The following is a 26,515-nucleotide window of genomic DNA, read 5'->3' as shown; positions in this document are numbered from 1 at the left end:
TGTGAAATGGAAGAGCGGCTCTTTGGCTCACCTTTGGCAACATGAAAATCTTTAAATGTATCCTTTTATAGAGAAGTTTTCTTTTCATTTGAAATAGTTAAAACATCTCCTTATTTCACAAGATCCTACTCAATAATCATTTTACCTGAAATACATAAAACATATATATTTATATGAAGCTTTAATAATGTTTCCATATGAAAACAAAATTGCACTTGCCATGTGCTGCGCATAATTCACCGCATCAACAGTGTTTGTCTAAAATTACAAAATCCTTCTGAAAGACCATTACTATGACATTTAGCACAAACAGCTTGGAATAAGCAACATTTTATTTATGCTTGAAGTGCAGAACGAATCCTGCATCCCGCCGCAACATAAGCCCCTTTTAAAAACATTTAAAGCGCACCAATGTTTTAAAATTTTATGAGCACATTTTTCTCCAACATTTGATCTAAACTGCTTTGCCAAACCAACCAAATAAAGAGCACAACACTGTACTATTGCCTGAAGTCACTGTGCCATGTAAACACGCCGCCCTTTGCACACAGAGCTTCAGCGGTTTAAGAAAGATGTTTTCTGAAGTTCATAGCTCCCAGTGCAGCCTTCAGACACTGCAAATCCACAAGGTCGGCCTCTGACAAAGAAGAACAATATCAAAGTCTAGGACCATGACAGGGCTGCTCTTGCTGGATATATTTTTAATATTTATGCAGACACAGGAAAAAATGCAATAAACTAAAACAACAAGTGAATTAGGCATGAAACACAACAGGATATTGCAGAGAGATTATGTTGTTTCCTTTTCGCCCGTGTGTCCCTCGGCATTTGCTTGCCCTGTGCAACAACCCAGGGCTGGCTTTAATTGGAGGGAATGGGAACAAAAAATATTTTCTAAAAAGGTAGCGCAACATTTCAAGAGCCTCAAATTCAGTCGTCGACTTATTTCTCAAATGGGCCATTTGGTAAAATATTAGGCAGGTACAGAGTGTGACAGACCCACGCAGGGGACGAGGTGCGACTGTGGTGCTGTGATAATGACTTTTTGCTGCCAAGATGCAGCATGAAGCGAATTCTGTGCAGCTGCATGAAGAAAGTAGAAAGAGTGTATATATGGAGCAGGAGGGAGGGGGGAAGATGTGTTATGTTTGGATGTCAGGCAGTCCTCGCTTCACGAGCGCCTGCTGGAATCTGCCGCTGGAAAGATAATAAAAGGATTAGCCCTGGTGTTTCTAGAGCATTTGGTCCTAAAACAGAATGTCTCATCTGTTTCCTCTGTATGAATTGCTCGAATTCTTGAATGCCTTTGTCTATTGCACGAGCACAAGGAACACAAGAGGCATCAGTGCTAGTGGCAAAAAGCACACGTACCCAGACACCAAAAAAAATAAAGAAAGAAAAAATAAGAAGGTACTTGAGAAGTTTTTCAGACGCACACAGAGACACAAGGTTTCCAATGAGGGCAGAGCATTTACTTAAACGTGTATAGACTACAAAAACACAAACAGAGTTACAAATACACACACACACACACACACACACACACACACACACACACAGAGTGTGTTTATTTTCCCAGGGCCTCAGAGTTTATCTGCTGAAGTCCCGGATCAACATACATTAAATCCCAGATGATTAGATGTGTTGATGCAAGCTTTAAACCATTTCTTATTTATGTTGGTTTTTTCTGGGGGAAAAGCAGGAGTGTTACAATTCATTGTACTGCACATGGAATCAATACTTCCTATTGTGAGAGTGAGTCAATGTACTACCATTGCCGTGACTATGTTTTTTCATGCACTGAGCATAAACAGGAGGTTAAGGTGAGTTTCACAGTGCCTCACATCCGCAGACAAAGTCCAGCGTCTCGTCCACACTGAGTCGAATTGTTCTCGTGCTCACATGTGGTAAACATCTCCAGAAACACACCTCGGCGCAACATTTATGCACACCTATACGAAACACATAAATCTGCCGTGTGTCACCCAGACGTGCTGTGCCTGCTGCACAAACACACATTGCTTTAGTGAGCAACAATAACAACAACAACAACAACAACAAAAAAGGGACAAATGAAAGCCTGTAATACAACGCAAAACTGGAGCTGAATTAACAGTTTAGGCACGAACAGCAAATTACTTCCAAATTTTTACTGAGCCAAGGAAGCAGAGACACTAATACCCCAGAGTGACGCAAAGCAGGGAGAACAGCAGGAACAGTTGAGTTTGTGTCTTTTTGCCTTCGGTCAGCAGATGTGTAATAGCAAGCATGAGAATTAGTCAGATTCAGCATGAATGTCTTAATTAGCGCACCAGGATGGCAAAACCAGACTCTCATTTAGGTCATTTCACGCGTTTTTTTTTTTAGGAAAATAAACAAGATCTGGATATCAAAAACAAGACGCTACAGATAAAAAAATACATTTTTTCAATTAGCATTTGGATTTGGATGAATTCCTCAACCTGAAGAGGACCGCTCCTGACAGAGAGATTTGGGTGAAGCCGGGAATTGAGCAAGACAAGCGAACGTTACGGACGATGCCTCTGTGTCTCACTTCTCCAGACTACTACATTTCTCCTCATGTTTGCCTTGGATATGAATCCAATTCACTTAATACTTGTGGGACAGCTAAACTTTTAAAGCTCCCATTTAAAAGGATCAAATGCGGGCATTGTTTGGTTATGTTAACCATATGTGTTGGCTTTTCACGATCTGAATCCCTTCTCAAAAAACGAAGTGCCCGTGAAAATAAACACAGCTTCTTGCTACACAAATTGTGCACTAATTGTGTATTTGGACTGAATCATTTTAAAGCTTGGAGGGCATTTTCCATTCGTGAAGGGACGCTGGGAGGTGACAGCTTGACACTGATTAGTGTGTTGATTTGTGCAACCCGAAGCCTTACCTGCAAATACAACCGCAAATCTATTTATGCTGACGAAGTACTGCTACTCTTACAGCATTTCACATCTTCAGTGGAAGAAAAACTCTTTTGTTTTTTGCATGTTCCACTTGAAATACGGGAATTACAATCATAACTGTTTCTCAACCAAAACAAAATAAGAGTTTCTGTTGAAATTTAATCAGCAGTGAAGCAAGGCCAGTCCTTTTTTTTTTGGATACAACATGTATCTTTCTGAGAAAAAAATCATCTTGAAGTACTGTATTATGTTGTGAAATATGTGCTTGTGTTTAATTTAAACAAAAAAAAATCCCAGATGGTTGCAATTATGAGATAAACTACACTCATATTAAACTAATAAATACAACCGAATACCTTCAGAAAGAATAAGAAAGCTGACTGCGAGGGGATTTTTTACAGTATTCTATGTATATGTTTTGAATCTTTTGGCTTTGGTCTGTGGTGGGAGAAGAACTTAGTGGTTTATGATGACTCACCATACACTTGTTGGGTTTCTCTCCAGAATGGACCCTCATGTGAATGAGCAGCTTGTAGCGTGCATTGAAGGGCTTGTAGCGCCGAATACAGCCAGCCCAGAAACAGGTGAAGTCCTCACCTTTGCGTTGGTCGATGTGGACCTTTTCAATATGTCTCACAAGCTCCTCCTGCTGCTCAAAAGCAGCACTGCAGTCAATCCAGCGACACACCTGTTTATCCACCAGCGCTCCTCCGACTTCTTCCGGCTCGGGGGCTGCGTGGGCCACCGCAGGGCCTCCAGAGGTTGGTTTGAGTCCGAGGGAAGAGCCTGGAGTTGTCTGCTGGTTGTGATGGTGTTGCGGACCGTTGGGAGTGGGCCCCACATATTGGTGCAAGTGATAAGGCGGAGGCATGGCCGATCGAGGTGGGTGGTGAGCGTGACGAAGATTCCCACTGCGCCCGCTTAAGTGATGGTGATGATGATAGTGGTGCTGAAAGAGTTTGTCTTCGCTGGGACAGAAGTCATCGAGCGGTTCCTGCTTGAGGACAGCCCCAGATCTTTGGCCCCCATCTGGGAGACCCCCACCCTGAGGCCCCGAATGCAGAGTCCCAGACATCAGGGCCCCACTCATCAGGGCCCCACTCATCAGTAGCCCCAACCCGTCTGAGCCTCCTCCTCCTCCTCCAACTCCTCCCTCAGCTGTTCCTCCAGCCCCACGCCCCTGCAGCATGGAGCCCTGCTCCTCGCACAGCCCCAGGCTCTGCCCTTGGCCTTGCTCCGGCTCCCCTAATGACACTGAAGAAGAGGACGAGGAAGAGGAAAGAGACAGCAGGCAGGTGGCAGGTGAGGACAGCTGACAGCTCTCCTGTAGTGCAGCCTGCTGGGGGCTGCTGTGTGGTGGGGGCCTCTGGGGGGCTTCCCGTGAGCAGGAGTTAGAGGGTGGGGAAGCAGTAGAGGAGGAGGAGGAGGAAGAGAAGCCGGCGCTGCTGGTGTGGCTTGGCGAGAGGTTAGTACGGAACCCGTTGACGCAGGCGACCATCGACATCTGGGAGGAGGAGCAGATGATTGCGGTGATATTGATCTCCTCAGAAGCGGTGCCAACAGCTGAGGGGGAACCTGTGGCAGCAGCGGCAGTGGATTGCGAGGCCACGGACAGGCAGCGTCTCTTCAGACTGCTAGCACTGAGCAGCCGCGCTGAATGACGGGAGCCAATTGGAGACAAAGCCAGCGGGGAGGAGCCATCTTCATTATTAAACGGTTGTCCTGCGTCTCCTGGCACAGCGCTACCTACACCGCTCACTGCACATACGCCATTACCGTTGTTGCTAACATGCAGTGATCCAACCATCTCATCCCTGGCCACCTCCAAAACTTGGCCTGCAGTGTGGGCCTGGAATCCAGCCTGAGATGAAGACTCCACGTTGGAGATCTTGTAGCCCATCGAGCTCTCCTGTTTGACTGGGTAAGGGAGAGAGGAGCGCGCGCCGCTGGCACCACAGCCCAGGCTGGGCGAGGCCCCTGGCAGGGTCCTCTCGAAGGCAGAGGAGGATCTGCGGGGAGAAAAATACAAAAGGAATGTGAGCACTATTAGCTCAGTGCCTGTTGACAGACATAGGCAGGTTCATCCTTCCCACCAACATCGCTGTCAGTGTTCTGCCTTGTCATACTGTTGTTTCATACTCTAATTTTTCATTCAGTTTAAAATGAAAATCATGTAATGCTGACAGAGTCCCACTAACCTAAAATATTTCAGCTGAGCCTCCCGTATCAAAAGGGAGTTATGGATCACATAGACCATGACAAGCGAACAGTAACAGAACAGTAGTATAAATTGTTGATAATCCAAAGTGGCTTTTTTTAATGAATAAATGAAACAGGATCTTCTTGTAGTGAGGGGATATGAATGGGCATTTAAGACTAATAATAGAGCGAGGGGGAGGGTTGGATGGCGACTGAGACCGAGAGGCCACTGGCTGGTGTGTCCATCTGACGGGCTTTGATGACACAAAGGGGTTAAACCCAACCCAACAGTGGGGATAAATAGGGAGTCACCTGTTTTGGTGGTATAATTGCAGCCTATGAAGGGTCACCATTTACAATACTGTGTATTATGGTGGGAATCTTTGCCTTGCTGAATGGGGAACCCAGGTCATGTTTCTCCATGCGTTGCTGTGATCTCCTACATAATCATTCCTGTCAGTTGGCTCATTATGGATTTTGTCCAAAGCCCCTGAGTGATGTGAGAAGAGCTCTCTTTTTCCCCGGCCTGTCGTCTTTGTCTCTTCCCCAGAGCACACCCAGGAAAAAACAGCACTAATGCTAACTGGGACAGGAGAAAGCCACTGGCAGGCCTTGTCATCATTGCTGTTAATAAAGACTTGACCCCTCTTCTTTTTTTTTCCTATTCAGTAGCCTCATTTCCTCTTCGGCTATACTGAAAATATTGAGAGACAATACGGGAGAAATGAAAGTCTGTCCAGACACTTTCAGCCGGATGGCTAAGACGAGACAGAAAGAAAGGAGTCGGGGGAGGGAGAAGGAGGACAAATCCACTTCTGCCTTGACCAACAGTAGTCACAATTTGCACACGGAGGAATTGCATTAGTGTAGCATAAATGTTGTAGTTCAGTGTGTTTTATGAGGCCGCTGGGCAATGCTGTCCAGCAACATATGTGTGCAACTGATTCACAATAGCAAACATAATGAGAACCATATTGTATCTGCATATTGTTAGTAACACTACACCAAACAGGAAACATTCAGAAGTGGAAAAATATGATATCAAACGGGAGTAACAGTGACACTTCACCTGGCGTCTTGATGAGGCCCATCCTGCAGAAGGAGGTCAGGTGTAGGTCTGCTGCACTGGAGGCTCTGGGAGTAAAGTCCCCCCGAATGACCCCCCGCTGGAAGCGGCAAGCTCTGCCCACATCGCATCAGGGTGCCCTCGCCATTGCCCAGCTCAGCACTTCCATCCTTCTCTGAGCAGTAGGTCCCATTCACTGGAAACGGACAGAGATAATATGACTAAACACTCTACTTCACAAATTGCACACCTTTTGTCAAAGCAGACTAATACATGCTTTGTGCGCGCTGGTATGGTTTTAGCTAGCAGAACACTGACCCGATGTTACTCTCAAACTAAAAGTTGGCCAAAGCGATCTCACTCAGTGATCTGCTGACCGTCCTGGAAAAATAGCCAGCTGAAAATAATCAGTTTACAATGGGATCCACGCCATCACGGACATGTTGAAACTCTATTACATTATGAATATTCTCTCGAGGAATAGTTGTTGGCTGCCTTAACTATCACTGCGTCTAGTGATACACGGAGAGCTCTTTGGCAATATCCAACTGGTGGCAGTAAGAATAACGTCACATATTAGTACTGGAGTAATTAAGAAATTCTATTCCAAATGTCATTTTGGAAAAAGAGCTAGCTCTGCCAAATGAAGTGAAACTGTTGTATCTTTCAAGACCTTTAATAAAAAAATAAAATAAAATAAAAATCTATTATTTTAATTGTATGTAATCAATTATCATTTATTATCATCTTTTATCATTTATTGGTTTCACTGGCTAATTTTTATTTTGTAACAAGTCTAATGTAAGGAGGCGGTGAGTTAATATAAAAGTTCAAGAGCTGTTGCACTAAACACAAAGATGTTTATCATCTCATAAAAAATAACAATTAAAAATATAATATACAAATAAATAAAAGGAGCATAACTGCTGGAGGAGTTATGAAGACAAAATTCATTTTTCTGTTTATAGAAAAAAAAAGAAAAATGTGTTACCAAAGTCAAATCTGTCATGACTTGTTTTATTCAAATGTGTGTAACACGTTTGACTGTCCAATGCGATTACTTGATGAAGACTGCATACTTTATGATTGTGGCCATAAATATAATCAGAAAACTAAGAGAGGGATGAATGTGAGGGAAGGGAGGGCTTGGTGTATGAGGACATGTTTTTGAAGGGTAAGTCGATATCCCCACACTCGCATGCAGGCGACTGCGCGTCCCCTGTTCCAACTTTCTTAACTCAATTTCTTAAATTTAATTTTCTGCTAACAATATTACTGATAATGTTATCACACACTACAAGCTATAATTAATAAAACCAACCAACTATTCTGTATGCGAAAGAAAACATTAAGAAGGTCCAGGAAAAAAACACAGAAAGACAAAAAGCACGTAAAGGAGAAAATCTACTAAATGTAGTGAAACATATGCAAAAATAGGGATTTATGAAAAAGAAAAAACAAAGGCGTAAGAAAGCTATTACGACATTAGTAACAGATGGAAAGAAAGGGTAAACAATAGAAGAGAGAAAGGGAGGGAATATTTTGGAATATGGGAAAAAGGTTATAAGAATGAACAAAAGACAAGAGAAAACAAGGGCACTTTGTGGTCATGTTATCCTCAGTTTAACAAACATATTTTCACAAATCCTTCCTACAGCTGACGAGCCCAAAGTCTCCACTGCGTTTGTCTTTTCGTGGGTCACAGCAGAAACACAAAGAAGTAGAGAAAAGGCAAAGCGAGCAACGCAAACAGTGCAGCGTCGCCAAGGGACTTCAGGAACAACGCTGCTTTCACTCAAAACTGTTAACAGAAGACGAGATGAATTTCAGCTCTCGCCTGTTTTCAAGCAGCACAAATCACTCTGTTTATCAAAATCTGGACTGCTTCATTTTGTTTTATTTTATTTTTTTTATACCATTTGTTGGCTGAGCATCTCACTGGTTAGTGTATACAAATGAGTTTCTGTGAACCAAGTATCTCCCCGCCTTAAGTTAGAAATCAATCAGGCTTTGACTGAATGCACATGCACGCTCACACATATGTCCTAGTTACCGGCCTTTATTAATAATAAAAAAACAAAATCAGATTGACACCAGGTGCTCCAAAAAAAAATCTAAAAAGAATTACGAGACAGTGTTCGTTACTCGCTTCCACAATAATAATGTTTGCAGGAAAAGTTCACTATGAAAAGGAATTACAAACAGAGATAAACAAGATAAATATCTAGAAACGATGATAACTTGTCTTAAAATTGATTTACAATAACAGGTGCTGTTTTGCAGGACAGTCTAAAAAAAAGAAAGAAAGAAAGCGCACCCTGTGTCAGTTCTAAGCTTTTATATATCAGGATATAATAAAAGTATTTAGAGTCGTTTGAACGTCTTTAAATTAGGGACATATAACCTGAGACGAACAACATAATGTGACATATTACACCTTTCATTGTCGAGTCAAAGCAAAATGCAGAAGCATTATGTGAAAAACTAAGTACGCCCCAAGATTTAATACACTGTCCAATAGATGGTCTCGCATTTGACTTTAAAATACTTTCACGGTTGGCTCAATGACTGCAAGGTGCTCAGGTCCTGCGGCTGCAAAACAAGACCAAATCGTCACCCCTCCTCCACCTTGCTTGACAATTTGTATGAGGTATTAGGTTTTCTCTAAATGTGGAGCTGTGCATTATGGCCAAACATCTCCGCTTTGCTCTTTAGAACTTATCTGAGAGAGGAGGCTTTCTCCTGGCAGCCCGCTCAGTCTTTTTCTATTTGTACCGTCATGGTCTTTAACATTTACCATGCTAACTGAGGCCTGCGGACTCTGAGATGCAGCTCTTGGCCTTTTTACATTTCTCTCATCATTGTGCAGTCTGACCTATGTGAATTTGCTCTTGGGAAGATGTGCAACTGTCTTAAGTGTTTTCCAGTTGTGAATAATCTTTTCACTGTAGAATAATAGCCTCATAAATAACCTCCCGGCAGCTCACAATTCAAAAGGGTGTACTTAATATTTCACATACGGTTTCTGCATTTTGATTTTTGTGAAATATAAATTGTCACAGTGCAATACGTGAAGTGTTTTTGTTTTTGCTCATCTGACATTGTATTTACTTGCTTAAAGTTCTTGTGTGGCTCAAGGTGCTTAGACAATTTTTACCTTTTTTTTTTTATTACATTAAAAAAAATGTGCAGGAAAAAAAAATTCAACAGTTAGACAGCTGTGTTTTTAACTCTCAACTACAAACCCAATTCCAGAAACACTGGCCCGTGACCTTCAGGCCCTCAGAGGGAACCGCATTAAAAACAGGCATGATTCTGCCATGGAAATCACTCCATGAGATTAGGAACACTTCCAGAACACACTGTCTTAAACACAGTTCACTGTGCCATCCACAAAGGCAGGTTAAAGCTTTACCATGCAAAGAAGAAGCCATGTGAGTGTATCCAGAAACACTGCTGTCTTCTCTGGTCCAAGCTCTTTAAAATGGACTGAGGAAACGTGGAAAACTGTAATTTGGTCCGATTCTTTTTGGAAAATACGAGATGAGAAACCATCTGGATTGTTATTAGTGCTCAGTTCAAAAGCCTGATGCTATAGGGGTATATACGGAGTTAGCAGCCTGAACATCTGGAAAGGCACCATCAATGCTTAAAGGCATATACAGTTTTCACAGCAACAATGCTAAACCACAAACTGTGGCTATTCCAGCAGCATGGCTTGGTGGTAGAAGAGTGCTCGACTGACCTTGGGACTGCACCAAATGAAAACATCTGGCACATAATGAAACAAAACTATGACAACCCAGGACTGTGGGGCAGCTATGATTCTATATCAGACAACTGGTCTCCTCAGTTCCCAGACTTGGTTAAGAGAAGACGAGATGTTACATAGTGGTCCTGTCCCATCTGTTTCCATCAAATTCAAAAGTTTGTTTCTTTATATATGTAAAATATGCACAGCACTGCCCTTCATTTGGACATTTTCCTTTGTCACCACCTGATGAATGTAAGACATTTATCAGCAAAACTATTCTGTCTCTGTCCATTTTGGACAGTAAAAGTTACACTTACACATAAAGTTTTATTGACTTCAATAAAACTTCAATGACTTCAATGATCTTCTATTGACTTCAATGATCTTACGCAGGACTCTACATGCAATTTTCCAGCGGTTTACGTGGTCATTTATAAACAGGCAGGAATATTTCCTATAAGATGTAAAATATGAACATGCATTATAAAATAAATAAACCCTTTTGTCTATGCTCCGGTGTCCAATATTCACATTCAAGGTGTTGCAACTCAGGGGTTGTCTCCATACAAGAGGCACCTTCTGATTTTCTCCAGGACATTGAAGTAAAAGTGTTTCATAAGTGTTAAAGGTCTTGATCCCTTCACTGCAGAGAGTTGGCGCTCCAGTGATTTAGAGCTTTGTGACATTAACAGAATCAGTCATGCTCTGGTTGGGGAAACAGCAGCCTCCTCAGCCATATGGTGGTTTGGACCGAATCCAAACGTAAAATCAGTTTATATTGAATGTGCTATGGTAATTCACTGCTGAACATTTCATTGTGTGTTAGAGCCTAGTTTGATCAGGAGGTGGGAGCCAGATAGAGCATCAGGGACTGAGGTGAAATGTAAGACATCCAACAGGAATGACAGGTGAAGAGTGTGTGTGTGAATGAAAGAGCGAGCGACTTAGAGAGAAAGAGACTGAGGTGATCATTCTTTTGATTATGCAGAGTTTATGGCTCGCCTATTGAGCGAAGCAGCTATGCATCATACTTTACATTCCCTTGGCTCTGAGTTTGAATTTTTTTCTTGTTATGTTCTGAAAAACACTTGAGAAAGAGAAATGTGTATCTGTGTAATCCATTAATATAGTTGAACGGATCATGGCTGAGCAGCCTATACAGCTTTATCACAAGCTCACAGGCAACACCGCAGTTAAATGGAGGAACAAAGAAATGAGCCAGCAAGGAACAAGGGCAATATCCGAAGCTGAAAACATTAAACCAACATGAAGAATCAAAACCTGCAGTACCTCAAAATGGCTACTGGACGCTGGCTCCAAAACAAAAGCCAACTGATCCCCACACACTCTAAATTTCAAACGACCAGACATAAACAGGTTTACAGCCTGGAACAAAAACATCTTTGCTCTCTACAGCTAACTTCCCCTTTCATATTTTTGGTTTTACCCATTAAAATTATATTGAGGCAGTTGTGCATTACTACAGGTATGACCAGACTGACTGATGGATGCTGACACAGGCAGCAGCAGCTGTTTGCTGAGCTTGAGTTCAGCAAATTTGTGCTATTGCACTGAAGTCTGACAAATATATGGCTTACAATGAGGTTAAGTACACTAAAAGCCCATAGAAGATGTGCTTACTCTAGCTTAAGTACATTAAGTTCCAGAAATGTATGTGTGTATCCGAGTCATACTGAGCTAGTTAGTGACCACCTAGCAACCACTGGTTGCTGGGAAAAAAATTATATTCTGTGAATGGTTTGCGAATTATTGCTGGAGGCTGCTGAAAGTCACTAGCATGAAATTTGCTGCAAAGAGGTGTAGACGGAAAAGCTTCTTGTATTTGTTTTGGTTGGCTAACAGGTTGATACGGTCACCAGCAAGTTGCACAGCAGACAGCAACTTGTCTGCAAAAACATGCAAACTACTTGCCAAGTGATACTGAAACTGCGAAAAGCACTGTGCAAACTGGATATGGAGATTGCTCGCCTTCAAACTAAACGCATTGTGAAATGTTTTGTTTGCGGTCGTAAAGTTCAAGCCAAGCCAAGCCAAATGTTTCAGTTTCACTACGGCTCAGACAAATATTCACCCTGTGACAGCCAGCTACCACTCAACAACCGGTTGGGGAATACACAGCAACCAGAAGTAGGGCGGGGTTTGCCGACTAGTCCCTAAGTCTGTCTGGCTAAGGCCTTAGTTAGCACTGATTAGCAGCTATCTATGGGTGCACCATGCTAGCCAAGCTCTTAAGTGTCAACCAACTTCATTAACCAACACATTATTTTTTTCATCATAAATGTTAAATGTAAAAACAATTCGCCTTAACGCTCACTCTCATCCTGGGCCATCTGACCTCAGGAAACCCCATGATAGGGTGGGGCTAGGTTTCACAATGAGCTCACCCGAAACCTTGGCTGATTGTGACCTACACCCGTTTTCACACCTTGGCTCGTGTGATTAGGTAGAGTATCATTAGGGGGTCCATTGTCCGTCACGGGGGGGACACTCCCACAGGGCTTAAATCTGGGACTCTCCACCACTTGACCCTAGAACTGAAGAAGCTTCTTGGATGAGAGGTGAAACGTCTTCAAGCCACTTAAAGAAGTCCAGACGCTTTTCTTTCCAAGCTCCTTAGACTCCGATGACCTGGATGACTGAGAACCTTCACAGGCGTAAAAACAAAATCTTCAAGAGGAAACTCCAAACCTTAAGTTGAACTTGAACTAGTACTGTGTCCAATCCAGTTACGCACTACAGAACAAGCAGGGTGGGATGGTCCTCTGTTATACACGGTTGCAAACATTCAGGCCCAATTAGGAGTGATGCTGTAAGGCCGTGAGATCAGGGAAGCAGGGGCAGAGAGAAAGGCAGAAAGAAAGAGGCAGGACAGTGCCAGAACCACCAGGGGCAAGTGTTGTTTTCAGTATGAAGAGCATGTACAGATGTGCTGGCTCATCCCAACAAAGAGCCACTGATGTTAGCGTTGCCAACTAAAGACAGAGCCACAAATAAGGAGTCTATTGTTATCTGTCTCTTAAGACACCACCCCTAAAAAGAAAAAAATGGTGTCTTCTGGGAATGACAGGAAATGGACCCTCTTCGTAACAATGTCTAATAATACTCTTACATTCAAAGTGGTATCTTCTGTTCCATAAATGTCATCACATGGTTTTTATTGCTCAATCTGCCTCCTGTATAATTAAAGCACCACGTTCCTTTCAGTGCACATCACTAAAGGATGGCAGTAAACTCAATGAGATGTATAAGAGAGGAAATAAGACTAAAGGAGCCAGCACGTATGCTCCATTGGACATGAATATATAAACTAATCCCTCAAATAAGATTGCAATTATAACTGGATAAACGGGGTTATTGGAGAACATGTTTTGGGACGTGTTTGATTATTTTTTTGGCCGACTACGTGGAGAGAAATAAGGTTCCAGTCACCCGTACACTCCGCCTGCTCTGATGTCATCCATTTGTCATGCTTCCTCATTTAAAACAAATCCCTTGGGAACACAGCACACAAAGTTATAAAGATCAGATGCATCGTGATCGTGAGTGGAAAGGGCTTTCTAATCCTTTCCCCGCTGATTAATGTAGCCACTGTGGCCATGGAGGCTGAACATGAAGACAATAGACAGGAACAATGAATGAATGCAGACTCGATAATTCTTATAATTAGGGCACGACTCACTCTTTAGTGGAAGGTTGTGGTCACTGTGACTGTGATTACGCTGATTGTTAAACACGCTTCACATAACTGGACGAATTTCACGTAGCGGATCAGGGCCAGTTGGGGTGCGCTGTAACTGTACACCTATTCAGGCTGCCTGCAGGGCTGATGATCAGAGTCATGTTCAAATTCAGCAGTGTTGTGCCTTGGCTAAAAAACTCTCGCCTGACCTCAGTGACTAATAAATGACTAATAAAGCAGAGCAGACATATGTCTTCAATCAAACAGAACTTAACCCCACTGAAACAACATGACTATTATCCCAGGATACTCCGTTATGACTGCATTACCATACAAAGCATTCCAATCTACACAGTACTGAAAAGATCAAACCACATCATTACATAGTTTCAAGTCTGTGTCGCTGTCTCCCTATATGAATCTCTCTCCCTCCGACTCTCTTTAGTCTCCATGTTTCTCCATAGACAATACCACTCGGCCATCTGATCAACAGATGGTCTGGACAGGATTATTAAGTGTAATTGGTGGTAATCTGGGGCGATTTTTTATTTTGGTGACACTTCATTTTCTATAATTCTCGCCTCTCCCTTTTAAGTCACCTAAGCAGTGTGTTAAGTGCCAGAGTGAGACTGCACTTGTGCCAGCGTTTAATGCGTTCAAGTCTTTAGAGACATGCAGGCCTCAATGAAAAGCAGATGTGCAGATGGATAGAGGGTTTAAGGAGAGGAAAGGGGAGCGATCGGAGGTGTACTGTACTTAAAGCAGGGGGAGGCTGTTGAGGGGGTGTCGGAGAAGGAAATGGGATGTGAGGAGTGTGATGCAAACATCTGAACCCAAGGTACAACAAGCTGCCAAAACCGCAAGACAGATGCCTCTGGAAATCCAACGTGACACCTCAACTGGCCCCACTTTGGCACCATAAATCATAACATTCAGCACATAAACAGTTAATAATGATCATTTTATCCCCGTCTGCCCCAGCGCCACCACCTGCCACGGTTCTCCCCCCATCATTCCTGTTTCGACAGGAGACAGGTCAGCGCATATGAGTGAGTGTCGGCAGACTGTGGGTCTTTGTGGTGGGATGCTCTGGTTGTGCGTGTTGTCCGGTGCAGATGTTGTGTATTAGGGTCCAAAGCCTTTCCCGGCTCCTCTGAATCTCATAACTCATGTCTATATTTGTGTCTGCGGCATAGGCCCGGAACTTATTTGTTTGCTTAGTAATGGATGTATGATTGAAAACCTGAGGGCACAAGTAAATGAAAAATAACAACGTCTAGGGAGGAAGCTCCTCTTAAAGCAGGTGCCGAGTAAAGGGAAGAAGAAAAACTCTATTAAATTACTGGTGCAGCACAGAAACGTCAGTGTTTTCGTAGCAGGATTACAAGTACCAGCAGACATGAGAACCTTCGGGAGGATAAAAAAATCAATTGGTTCTGGCTGATTTTAGCCCCTCACAAACCAGGTATCTTTGCTTGTCCCCATTTTCTCATGGTCAGCTTGGTCACACAAAAACCCAAGATTATATGCAAGAAAGCCAAACGGACAGGTTCAACCCCAGAGTGAAGAAAAGAAGCGCTCCCGGGTCTCCAGCTGCAAATTTTAATTGTGTCTGAGAAAAGAACAAAAATGTATTAACAGCATCAGCCGCGTTAAGAAAAGTGTAAATAAAAACTGAGAAACAGCATATCGTGGATACGACTGGTTGTTCCTACTAAGTGCCTGCACAGTTTTAAGGCGCGCTGATAAATGCAGCGGTCGGTGCATGATTAGCTCTGCTGTCTTTTAGAGAAGAGAGAACATGTTGTGGGAAGCAGGGGTCCTCATAATGCCAGGCTCTTCAAATGGAGCACTGCTAACCGCAGTCATGAACACAAACAAATAGTTGGCAGCCAAAAACCCACCATCTTCATCCCCACCAACCAACCCCACCCACCCCATTCCAGTGCCAGCCTTCGCACCAGCCAAGTCCCAAAGACCAACTGCTTTGACTAAAAGAGTCATTCAAATCCCAAACAGGAGAGAATGCTTCAGGATTATGTGACTCCAGATACAAACACACAAACATTTATCTCTTTATTGTTTTTATATGTGTGAGAGTGAGAGGCTGGGATCAGCCCTGATGTCCTCCCTGATTTACATAATTAAAACTTTACACTTGTGCATGTCACCACCTGGTGGTAGCATTTTGTCACTGGTGGCTCCCTTACAGGCCATCATTTTTTTTTTGAGAACAAAGATTTGAGCAGGCGATCCCTGAGGCTGAATAAATAAAACTGGGATTGGATGAAAGTGGGGTGGGTTTAAATTTTAAATAATAGCCACTAAGTTCATATTTTATCGGTTTTAGAGGCACTTAAATTTAGTGAAAAAAATTTAGATGTTACTTTAAATATGTTCATTTAAAAGCTTTTCATAAATGGAAAAGCTTTCAAGTCACAGCTTTTCTCAGTTATTAAACGCATCCTTTTCTATCTGAACTTCAGAAAATGACCCATCCAGGTTTTAAGACGTATAAAAGCAGGATGATCACATTAGCACGAGCAGCATAAACAAAATGGCATCTGAACCAAAAACAGAAAATAACTCGGCAAACACAAATCCAGACAGAAATAGTCCTTATAGTACTCCCATTGTTTGCACAGTGACCTCTGCAAAGGGCAATTTAAAAAAAAAAGCCCAAAGCACCACAGCAATGATTGATTATCACAAAAATAAGCATATCTTTTGTCTTCAAGTCAAACTCTTTTAGAACGTTTGTTAATATAGCAAAAATGTGCATAGTCAACAAACCACAATAAAGCCACAAGTAGCCACAACTTTCTCCTGACAATCACTATGATAACAAGATATTGCCCGCAAATCTACACACTGCCAGGATTAATCACAGAGTTTTACAAGGAGCGCTGAGCCAAACCACATCCTATAATTTGACAGCGAAGCCACATAAATGTAAAGGCCAAACAGCGCACAAAGCATCAGTGAGGACTGTGGACCGACTTGATCGACCAGCAAACTGACAAATCGTGATGCACTCGGCTGGCAGACGTGACAGGGACGCCTGGCTCGGTGACAGACACCTTTACAAGGCTGGTGAACAACGTGGCTCCGGAGGTTGGCCAAGAGCGCTGAAACCTCGGCATGGGATCAGGAGGTGCTTCAAAGCCAGACAAGAGGTGGCTCTGTTTGGGGAGGCAGCAGTAAATACTGGCAGAGTGATGTAGCCAGTCCAGAGGTTTGGGACTGACGAGCACTCGAAGTACCACACCCTCAGAGAAAGCGTTTAATGTGTGTCTGGTATACTTCTCAATAGAATCAGGTTATAATTTTCAACAGCTAAACAAAATAATCTTACAAACGTTTAAAATCAGTGGTTATTTGAAAAGCTTTCGACGCCACACCTCTGTAGGTAGAGACTACTTTTGAGTGCTCGTGTTTTTGTATGCGTGTTTGTTTGAGTCCACTCGTGAGAATAACCAGCGTATATAAATCTGCCATTAAAAATAAACATTTCGATTTAGTGCAGAAGTTGCGTTTCCCTCCTTAAACAATAGGCCTCAGTTTGTCTGTGTGCCCACTGAAGTCGTATCAAAACACAGCAGAAGTCCCTGTGAAACTATACTGAAATCAGATCCATTTCGTCAAACATCAGCATGAACCTCTACTTCTTGTAATAGTGCAATAAATCTGTGGTGTTGAGAATGTCTGGCTTAAGAAGGTAACTTTAGACAAACACACATCATTCGATTTGAAGGCTTTATTTGAATGTTGAAATGTTTTGCACGTATTCCAACAGGAAAACAAAAGACAGATTCATGTCAGACGTTTTCCTTTCTATTTTCTGAGCAAAATAACATTTGAGAGAGCTTTACAGGATCAAACTTCTCTCTATATCATGACACAATAGTATCAAGTTACAAAAAGTTATCAAATTATGGGGACTATAAAAAATTAAGAAAGTTACATTGTAATTACTTGCAGATTTTGTACAATAAGTTTGTATATTTGATTGCGATTATTACTCATTTTTAATACCAACACATTGTGCATATTTAGATATTAGGATCACATTCTGAAACTATGTTAAGAGTAAAATAGTTGGACTACTTTAGAGTGAGTTAGCTGGCATGTACTTGTTTTGTAAAGCAGACAATGATTAAGTAATTAGAAAGATGACTTCCTGACTTCAAAAAGAGGAAAAAAAGGTTTGATGTGTTGGGAGTAATGAGAAACAAAGTAAAATATAACTAAACTATTAGAGTCCTCTGGTTACTTTCTTGTAACTCCTGTAACTACCAAAACAGTAACAGCTATGGTGACTGAAATTGTCACTGCTGAGAAAAATTAATAAGCTCGTGACTGGTTAAGTGGTTGATGGAGGAGAGATTTGTCCTGTGACATTTAGCACAGATCTATCCTCCCCTATCAACAGTTTGGTGGCAATGTGTTGTAACTTTGTTCCTCTTAGTAGAAACAGAGCATCATTTAAATACCTTTATGGCCCCATTGTACCCATCTGCTGATAGCTGCTTCCAGCAGGGTAATATGCCACTAAGCTCAAATCATCCCAAACTAGTACTCAAATGGCCTGCACAGTCATCAAGTCTCACTCCGATAGAAAACCCTTTGGATGTGGTGGAGCGGGAGATTTACATCACAGATGTGCTGCTGACAAACCTTCACAACTGTGAGACGCTGCCATGTCGATATGGATCTGACCACAAAGAATTAAAGCAGGTCTTAAAGTGAAAAAGGGTCCCACCCAGTACTATGAAGGTGGCCAGTCAGTATATAATTAGCATGCTCAAGAATTTGTAAAGTGCTCTAATAAGTTACTGCGCCTTTGTCAACAGGCAGTGATACCTAACGGTAATCTCGTCTTACTACTTTAAAATTACTTTAAAAAGAAATGTAACCAACTGTTACGCATTTCCAAACATTTGAGTTAAACGTCATGGTAACAGGCTCACAACATCAACGGCAACATGCTGATATATAGCACGGATAATGAACCGTACTCAACATTTTGCTTGGCAAGCTACCGTACAGCAGAGCAAAATGGTAATTGGTCGTTTTTATAAAGCAAATTAATTGTATTGAGTGATAACGGTGCGAGAGGAAATCATAAAGGAAACATTAACATCTGGTCCAAATTTCATGGCTGCCCATTTAACAGTTTTCTAGACATTTTATTGAAAACTACAGTAAACCTCATGGTGGCACTAAAGTAAAAGTCAGAAGATTGACAGGTTAGCGTTAGTGTAAGTAATAAAAAAAATGTCTGCCAAACAATATGCAGGACAATTAATGAGGGAATATGGATAATGTGGGAAACGTGTATCTGTTCATTTCAGTGCAATCAGTTCAACACTTTTAGCTATATTTCACCGCGTGGATTAAATCAATGTAAATTAAAGCTAAGTAAGTAATCATCCCTTTCCAGAGCAGCCAGATAATATGCTGCTTTGTTAGTCTCAGTGATCCCTCCTGTGCCAGTGGCCTCTTCATTATGGGCCGAAAGGCTGTTGGTACAAAACTCACAGTACTCCTTCAGTCCTCTTCAGCCAGCACCCAATATTTACAAGCAAGCCCAGATCTGTGAGAGAATTCGATTGAACACAGATGGCAGGAAATTCCTTGGAAATGACAGTGGCCAAACTCAACCACACAACATGAGAGTATCTCCATGTAGCAGGGGCATCGAGGACCTTCCGATAGATAATATCTCTTCTTCTCGCCCAGCGCCGCTCCGTGCCATTGATTACAGTTTGACAAAAGAAAAGATTTATGTGACGTCTGTAAAACAAGTAATCAATTTTCAGCAATTATTGTATACTTTTAATGGTTTAGAGCCAGCAGTGGGGGAGAAATAAATGAATAGTTAGGAAAAGGTTTGGAGGAAAACTCCCTTGATGGTCGGTGGTCCAACTGAGAGGTTGAATTTAAGTGTTGGTAATTAGATCACATTTGGATGGGGCAACATTTGAAAATGATTATTCTGTTACCTACACACAGTGCACATAACCTTCTGTTATTCTCAGAGGGGATGCTAGTTGTTTAAAGCAAGGGCCAAACCAGATGTTTTGGGAACCAAAAGAGGAATCCGATTTCACTTCCTACTTCTTTCTTACTTTTTGTTGTTGTAGCGCAGGAAGAAAAATGGAATGTTGCTTTGTGAAAAGGATATGTTCAAAGCATGCATAGTAATTGCTTTGGCTTTTGAAGTCTTTGGTTAAAGCTGGGGTCACTGCTCCTCCACAGTGTCCAGAATGAATATTAGCTATAGTCAAGATGACTGGGCTTCAAGTCAGCCTGAAAATGCAGCTCTCTGAGGAAAAGGAGCTTTTTTTAAAAGTGTGTAATTTGCTTTGACAGCAGAAACTAAGAGCCAGGGCTTTATTTGTGATTTGATTACTGCAGCAAGCTGATACGCTGACTAATAAAAAGATCATTTTGGTGCTCCATAATATGAGAGCACCCAGCTGTGGTTAATTAATGAATTAACTTTGGCTTAAAGTGTTTATTTTGCACACACAAATACAAAATGGCTAATATTCTGTAACACTAAGGAAATGTGCTATTGCACAGCAGTCTCCCACCAAAGGGCCATAATAATGACCATAACCTGGCCTGGGGACCTCCTCCTCGTAGACCCAGAGGGCACCACAGAACTGGGGTTTTCATAAATATACAGAATAAATAAGAGCGGGGCCCAGGTTTTCCACCGAGCAAACCTGTGTTGAATTTCAAACCACACATACCTAAGGAAGTCAGCAATACCGTTCTTTTATTGTGTGGGGAGTCCTCATTCACCAATGGCTTTGGCATTGAAGACCACCCCCCTCACAACCACACACACACACACAGACACACACAGACTCGCAAAACAGAGAGCACACAGAGGCAGGAGCACGCACTCTAAGTAACTTGAGATGGACAGTCTACCAGACATTATATATCACCGAAACATCAAACAAATTTCCACAATGCCGCTGTGAGGAGGATGAGGGGGCTGCAGTTCAATCAAGCCCTCATCTACAAACTCAGGAAGAGCCCACTGTTAGCCACCACTTGAGAAGTGATGGCGTGACTCCTGAGCCCCCGCGGTTACAGGGACTAAGGCACAGTGGGGCCCGTTAAGGCCAAAAATGGCACCAAGTGACACCTATGGAAACACATTTAATCTTGTGTGGTGTGAGGTCAATACGCAGGTATTTACACAGACAGGAGCCCTGCGTATTGGAACAGACAGGGCCACCATCAAAGAGCTTTACGAGCAGATATATTCTCACTGCGTAAGCATTTTAGATGTCCAAGCACTGAAGGCCTACAGTGTTTTTCCTTCTCTTGTTTAATGGCTGTAATAAGATTCCTTTTGTTATGATTACTGCTCTCGCTGCGTCCCTTCACCGTGTGAGTCAGCCGACGGTTAGAAGCAAAGCAAGATGTGACTTTTGTGAAATTATTTGGGAGTTGCGACCGATAACTCCAACTGAATGTGGGTCAGTCCAACAAATTCACAAATAATAATAAATAAATAAATCAGTGTCATTAAAATACTGAGTGAATAAACGGGAATTGACTTTTTCTTGGCATTTATAAGAAGTCGAGATAGAGTGTGTGCTAATGCAAAAGTCTCCTACAGATACACAAAGCTTGTATGGTGAGAATAATAAGAACCACAGAACAATATACTTTTTGTATTCTTTAACTGAGATTATTCCTAACTATATGTTCCAACTTTGTATTGATTTTATATATTAGCTTAGAGATGTGATTTTTCTATGACATGTATTTCATAGTTTTTCCCCCCAACTCTTTCACATCCCTTTAATACCATCAGAGAGACATTTGATCTGCCCCAGATTCATTCAGAAGTACTGACCACAAACATACAGTCAGAATCATGAAGAACTACATAAACTGTATCTTCACCGACAATAAGAACGAGTCCCGCAACAGATGGTATGAATCCCACAGAGCCCTGCTCTCAACATCATGAAGGCAGCCTGGAATTACATGAGGAGCCTGAACTGAGACGGCCTGAATCCAAAGAAAAACAACAGCTTGTAGTGGCTTAGAGAAACATATATATCCAGATTTTAGATTTCGGATATCGTACCACAGGCAGGACCATTTGTAGCACCAACTTGTGTTTTCTTTTTGTTGTGGAGGAACAGCAAAGAAGAACAAGACAGCCTTTTTCCATCTTATCAGGTTACGACTTTAAATTGATTCTGTTAAAAGCACAGAGAAAGGAAACATGGCCTTTTATACATAGTATGCAGGTTTATAGACGATGGGTTACTTTAAACACGATAAATATTGAATGAACAGCATATCCATTCACAGAGTTACACGAAATTATAAAATAAGGAAACGCTTATGTACTCTAGAAATATTTAAAACACCAGCATAGTCTGTTACATATTACAATTATGCACTAAAGACTCTGGATATATGTTTAAGGCTTGCTCTGAAGAATTAACTGGGACGATACAGCTCCCTGACAGATAGAAATCTAAACTAAAAATACCTGATAAAATTATTATGTACAAATATTTATGTATAGAGTCAGTGAACATATAAAAGAGAGTTAAACACTTGACACTATGACCCGAAATAACTTCTAAAAAAGCAGAAAATACCAAGCTGGCCCTGACTGCTGAGTTAATTGTAAATGAACTTGAAACAGATGAACTGAAAAGTAAAAAGTGAAGGATGTCGACTTCCTTGGACAGGTCTTTGGTGAGAAGGAGCTTAATTAGATGATAAAGAAATCATTCTTCATTTGGATCCTGGCTTATGCCGTGTGGTTTGTTTGGCTGGTCTTGGCCGAGAGAGTGAGCGTCTGAATGGAGAGGGAATCTCGAAGGACTCTGGCCCGTACCATGTGTCAAGCCTTTCACATAACCTGGCATTCATTGTGAAGCTCTTTTATGAACCATAAAAAATATTCATTTCGCCCCTGACCTGTTTTCCAATAGAGTCTCCAAACCCATAAAATGGTTTGCTTTTAATTTATTTTTATTTGAAGAACTTTGAAATGCAAATGTTTGTTTCCTTACACGTAAAAATTGAGAGAAGCCATCTTGAAACAGAAATTTGATGTGAAATATGAATTCTAGCCATTTTACATCATTCCTAACATAAACATGCGGGTTCTCAGCTCAAGTCTTTCGGTGCTGTTAAATGAGTGTACTTTGGCAGGCTGCAGTGTACATATACCGATGCTTCGCCCGTCTCGCCGGGCTCCTTCAAGGCTCAGAGCTCTTGAGGGTTGCATGAGACTGGCATCTTTACAGTGGCCTAGATTGGCCATATTTTCGTGTCAAATGACAAATCTGGCCCTGTAAAAGTGGATGCTGCGGTAACCTATGCATTTACATTTACAGCCAGGGCTATCAAGGGTATGGCTAACAAGTACTGTTGACTTTAGTTAAAGTGCGGTTTTGGGGGCTATACGTTAGACGTTTTTAATTGCAGCCCTTTTGTCAGCCCTTAAACTAAAGCACATCATTGCACAAGCTTCATTTACAATAAAATCATTCAGTTTATAGATATAGTTAAAATTGTGAAAGATTTATTATCCCCAGTGTATCCTATCATTTTAAAAGTATAAAAATCAACAGACAAACACTGGCAACTTATGTTGGATGCAAGTTCTGCAGCACCATTACACTGCATGGACACATGAGTACCTGGGCAATCAAAACAGCACAGATCAGGGGCAGAACCATGGGAGGGACAAAGGTTTGGCCACCCCACAACACCAGTGCTACTCACATACTCACAGAACTATTTTTCTGATCGCACATGGCCACATTTTCAGTGCAACCACCTATTTAAACACAGCTTTATCAACAATACAAATGACTACAAAACTGTTCCACTTTTTTGCAGCCATTCCTGCAAATTTGACTATTTGGCTTACGGAAAAATTCCCACACAGAAAAACTGAAAAGAATTGATGAGACATCAGTTTTAGTGCCACCCCAGCGTTAGCAATAGCCTCGGCCTGGCCACAGCTGCATAGAAATGAATGAGCAATAAACTTGAATCATTTATCACATACAATTACTGACAAAACCACACATATTTAGTTTTATTTCACAATACATTCTGTAACAATGTCGTTTTAAATACTCATAAAAACAGAGCAGTTTCTCAATGATGGCGAGTTATAGCACAAGTAGTTCTATTTATTTCAATGGGAAGTGCGCTTGGCAGTAAAACTAAGACTTTCTTAGAAACTTGGGAAGTGTGAGGGGTTGGGGAGTTGTTGGTGGTTACTACAATGAAATCTGATTCTTGACAAGAGGCCATGATTTATGATTATCACTTCTACCTGTATCATCTGATAAAAATGCTCTTTTTCTTTCATCTACTGGCAGGAAACACTGATGACGCAACCGCCAACGACCTTAATCACAATTCAAGCCAAACAGTTAAAATCTTGGCTGTTCCGTTTATGGTTGTCAGTGTAAATTGTTAGTTAGCGATTTTTCAAGTCCTGTATCATTTTACGTACAAATCCTGAAAAGCCTGTTGCACAGTAGGTCTCTGTGTTCCTCTGCAGAACAGCAAACACACTGTCAAACTCCATGGAGCCGAGCGGAGCGCACCAGGCTGTGTAATACCGTGGAACAAGCAGCAGGTATTTGTTAGTTAATCAGCGTTTGAATTAAGCTAGAGGCCGAGGTTGTGTTCGGGAGCAGCGGGGATGTTTTGACTAAGCCATCTCTGCGAGGGCCCGGTCATGGAGACTCGGAGCATTTGTAAAAGATTAGCAGCCCAGTCCTGATGTACTGAGCTCAGGTCATGCAAAGTGCAGGGCTCGGACACGAGGCGAGCTCCAACCTATCTCTCACATCTGCCGCCCTCACAGAGCATATCTGCTAGTCGTGATACATGAAACACTGAATAATGTGATTAAAGGTTTTGCAGTGAGGTTTGGAGCTCACTGAGGGGAGATCAGAAGAAGTTATTCCTTGAGAAAGAATTCCCAGTTTTATAGACACTCGGAAAATACAGTATATGCAACAGTTGTCCAATCTGTGTACATTATACCTCCTATGTGTCATGAAAGTGTGCTATCAGATGTGCACACTTCCAGTCAGAGTATCTATGTTGAAGAAAAGTTGAGGGAAAGGAACAACAATGGTGCACATGCTCTCAGCCGATCATTAGCCAAAGACTAAATGAAAACCAACTGTGTAGGAACAATAAAATAATTTGTCAAGGGAGAAGGGTGCAGATAAATTCTGCAAAGCATTTTCCAATTGGCTCAGGCTGCACGACACTGGGCCAAGTGCTCAGCACCTGGCTGTCATGGCTCTGACGCTGCCTAATTCATTTCAACTCTCAAACACAAGCCTATTAGATCAAGTGCCGATACGAGCTGAAAGTGCCTGATTAGGCTTTTTATCGGTATTAGCCAACATGTGCTGTGAGCTGACTTTTTAAGGGCAAAAGTTAGATAAACAGAAAGAAGAGACTGGAAAAATCTTGCTCTTCTCTCCTTTCTTCACTCACTCTATCAGTTCAGTAAATCTCTGACTCAGCTTTGGTGAGGACATTCTGGGGAAAAAGCCAGCTACTCATCCTAAATATTCTTGCCTAAAATCCCTGGTGATATATAAGAAACATGTCCTGCAATGGGAAGCTTTTTTTTGGTTACTGTAGCCATGGGAATTTCCAATTGTCTTGCCTATGTGGATCCAAGCATCAAGGTGAATGAAGCTCTTCTTGATGGGCTTTGGCTTTGTCGTAAAGGTTTAAAGCTAAACACCAGGGAAAAGGCGCAAACGCCAAGCCAGTTGGATGGCTAGGAGCTGGTTCCTATTAACCTTCCTTTTCAAAACACAGCTGGCCCACCAGCACCATCATTATTATCTATTATGCTTTTCGTTTATATAGCTTGTTGCAGACAGTAGACAACTATACCTGTAAATCATGCAAAGTTACTCAAAAATAAAAATACAAGGATGTAATTTAGCATAATAGGTCTCTTTAAATGCATCAACATGTGGATTTCTAAAGGAAAGTTTATAATCACATCCAGTCTTTGGAAATGCACAAAACCATCCACTGTCCTAAAGTATTACATGATCATAACATCTTTTTGGTGATTGATACACTTGCTGAAAAATTAGCACTGGCTCAGCATTTATTTTGCCAAGTATTGACATTTCTTATTTTTAAAAACTAAGTTGTGTGTCCTGTTTTGGAAACCTTCAACATGTGGCCGACCAGTGTTGCAACAGACTTCATCCTCAAGCCAAACAAAAAAAGAAACACATTTTGGACCACAGTGTACTAACCTCTTGACTAGAGTTTTCAAATGGATCTCTGCTCCAGTTAGCTGGCAAAAAGTGCATATTTTATTAACTTTTCAAGTTCAACTTTCATGTTCAGAGTTCAACTTGTCCATCTTGTAGCTTCGCTTGGACTCCGGCATTAGCACACTTACAAACACACATACAAACACGCACAAATCAGCTCGCTCCTGAAACGGCCAACAACGAGCCCCATAAGAGATCATAAGTGTATGACATGATGTTTGTGTTAAGCAGTGTATTATAGGAGCTGACTTCTGGGTCTTGGGGGGAATGTTAAGCATGTTAATGAAGAGTGCATACTGAAGGTATTACTCAGTGCAATGTGGACCCATTTAACACACTTTGTACAAACGGAGAAAAGGAGCCCTACACTTAATCTTGGAAGCAATAAATAAAGGCAGAACTCGATGTCTTCGACAATGCTTGCGGAAAGCTTTTTTTCCTATGCAGAATTTCATTAAATAATATTAAAAAAAGAAATAAAATTGCTCATATTCCTTAAAATGGAATTTAAAACTAACAACGTAAAAGACA

The 26,515-nt window shown here is 41.7% G+C and overlaps 1 protein-coding gene across 6 annotated transcripts in view; it reads right to left on the bottom strand.

Annotated features, from left to right (window-relative positions):
• The window catches only part of LOC116333314 (zinc finger protein GLIS1), an 82,304-nt gene that overhangs the window by 38,405 nt on the left and 17,384 nt on the right, over positions 1-26,515 (bottom strand). For all 6 annotated transcript variants that reach the window (XM_039606666.1, XM_031756520.2, XM_039606669.1 and 3 more), the window contains 2 exons: positions 6,190-6,382; positions 3,400-4,930 (listed from right to left, as the gene is read on the bottom strand). In XM_039606666.1, coding sequence (XP_039462600.1) covers positions 3,400-4,930; positions 6,190-6,382 — 1,724 coding nt within the window. The remainder of the gene's footprint in view (positions 1-3,399; positions 4,931-6,189; positions 6,383-26,515) is intronic.

The sequence above is a fragment of the Oreochromis aureus genome, linkage group 23 (assembly GCF_013358895.1).
Source record: "Oreochromis aureus strain Israel breed Guangdong linkage group 23, ZZ_aureus, whole genome shotgun sequence".
Classification (NCBI taxonomy): domain Eukaryota; kingdom Metazoa; phylum Chordata; class Actinopteri; order Cichliformes; family Cichlidae; genus Oreochromis; species Oreochromis aureus.
Note: the sequence above shows the minus strand (reverse complement) of the source record. Positions and strands in the feature narration are given on the sequence as shown.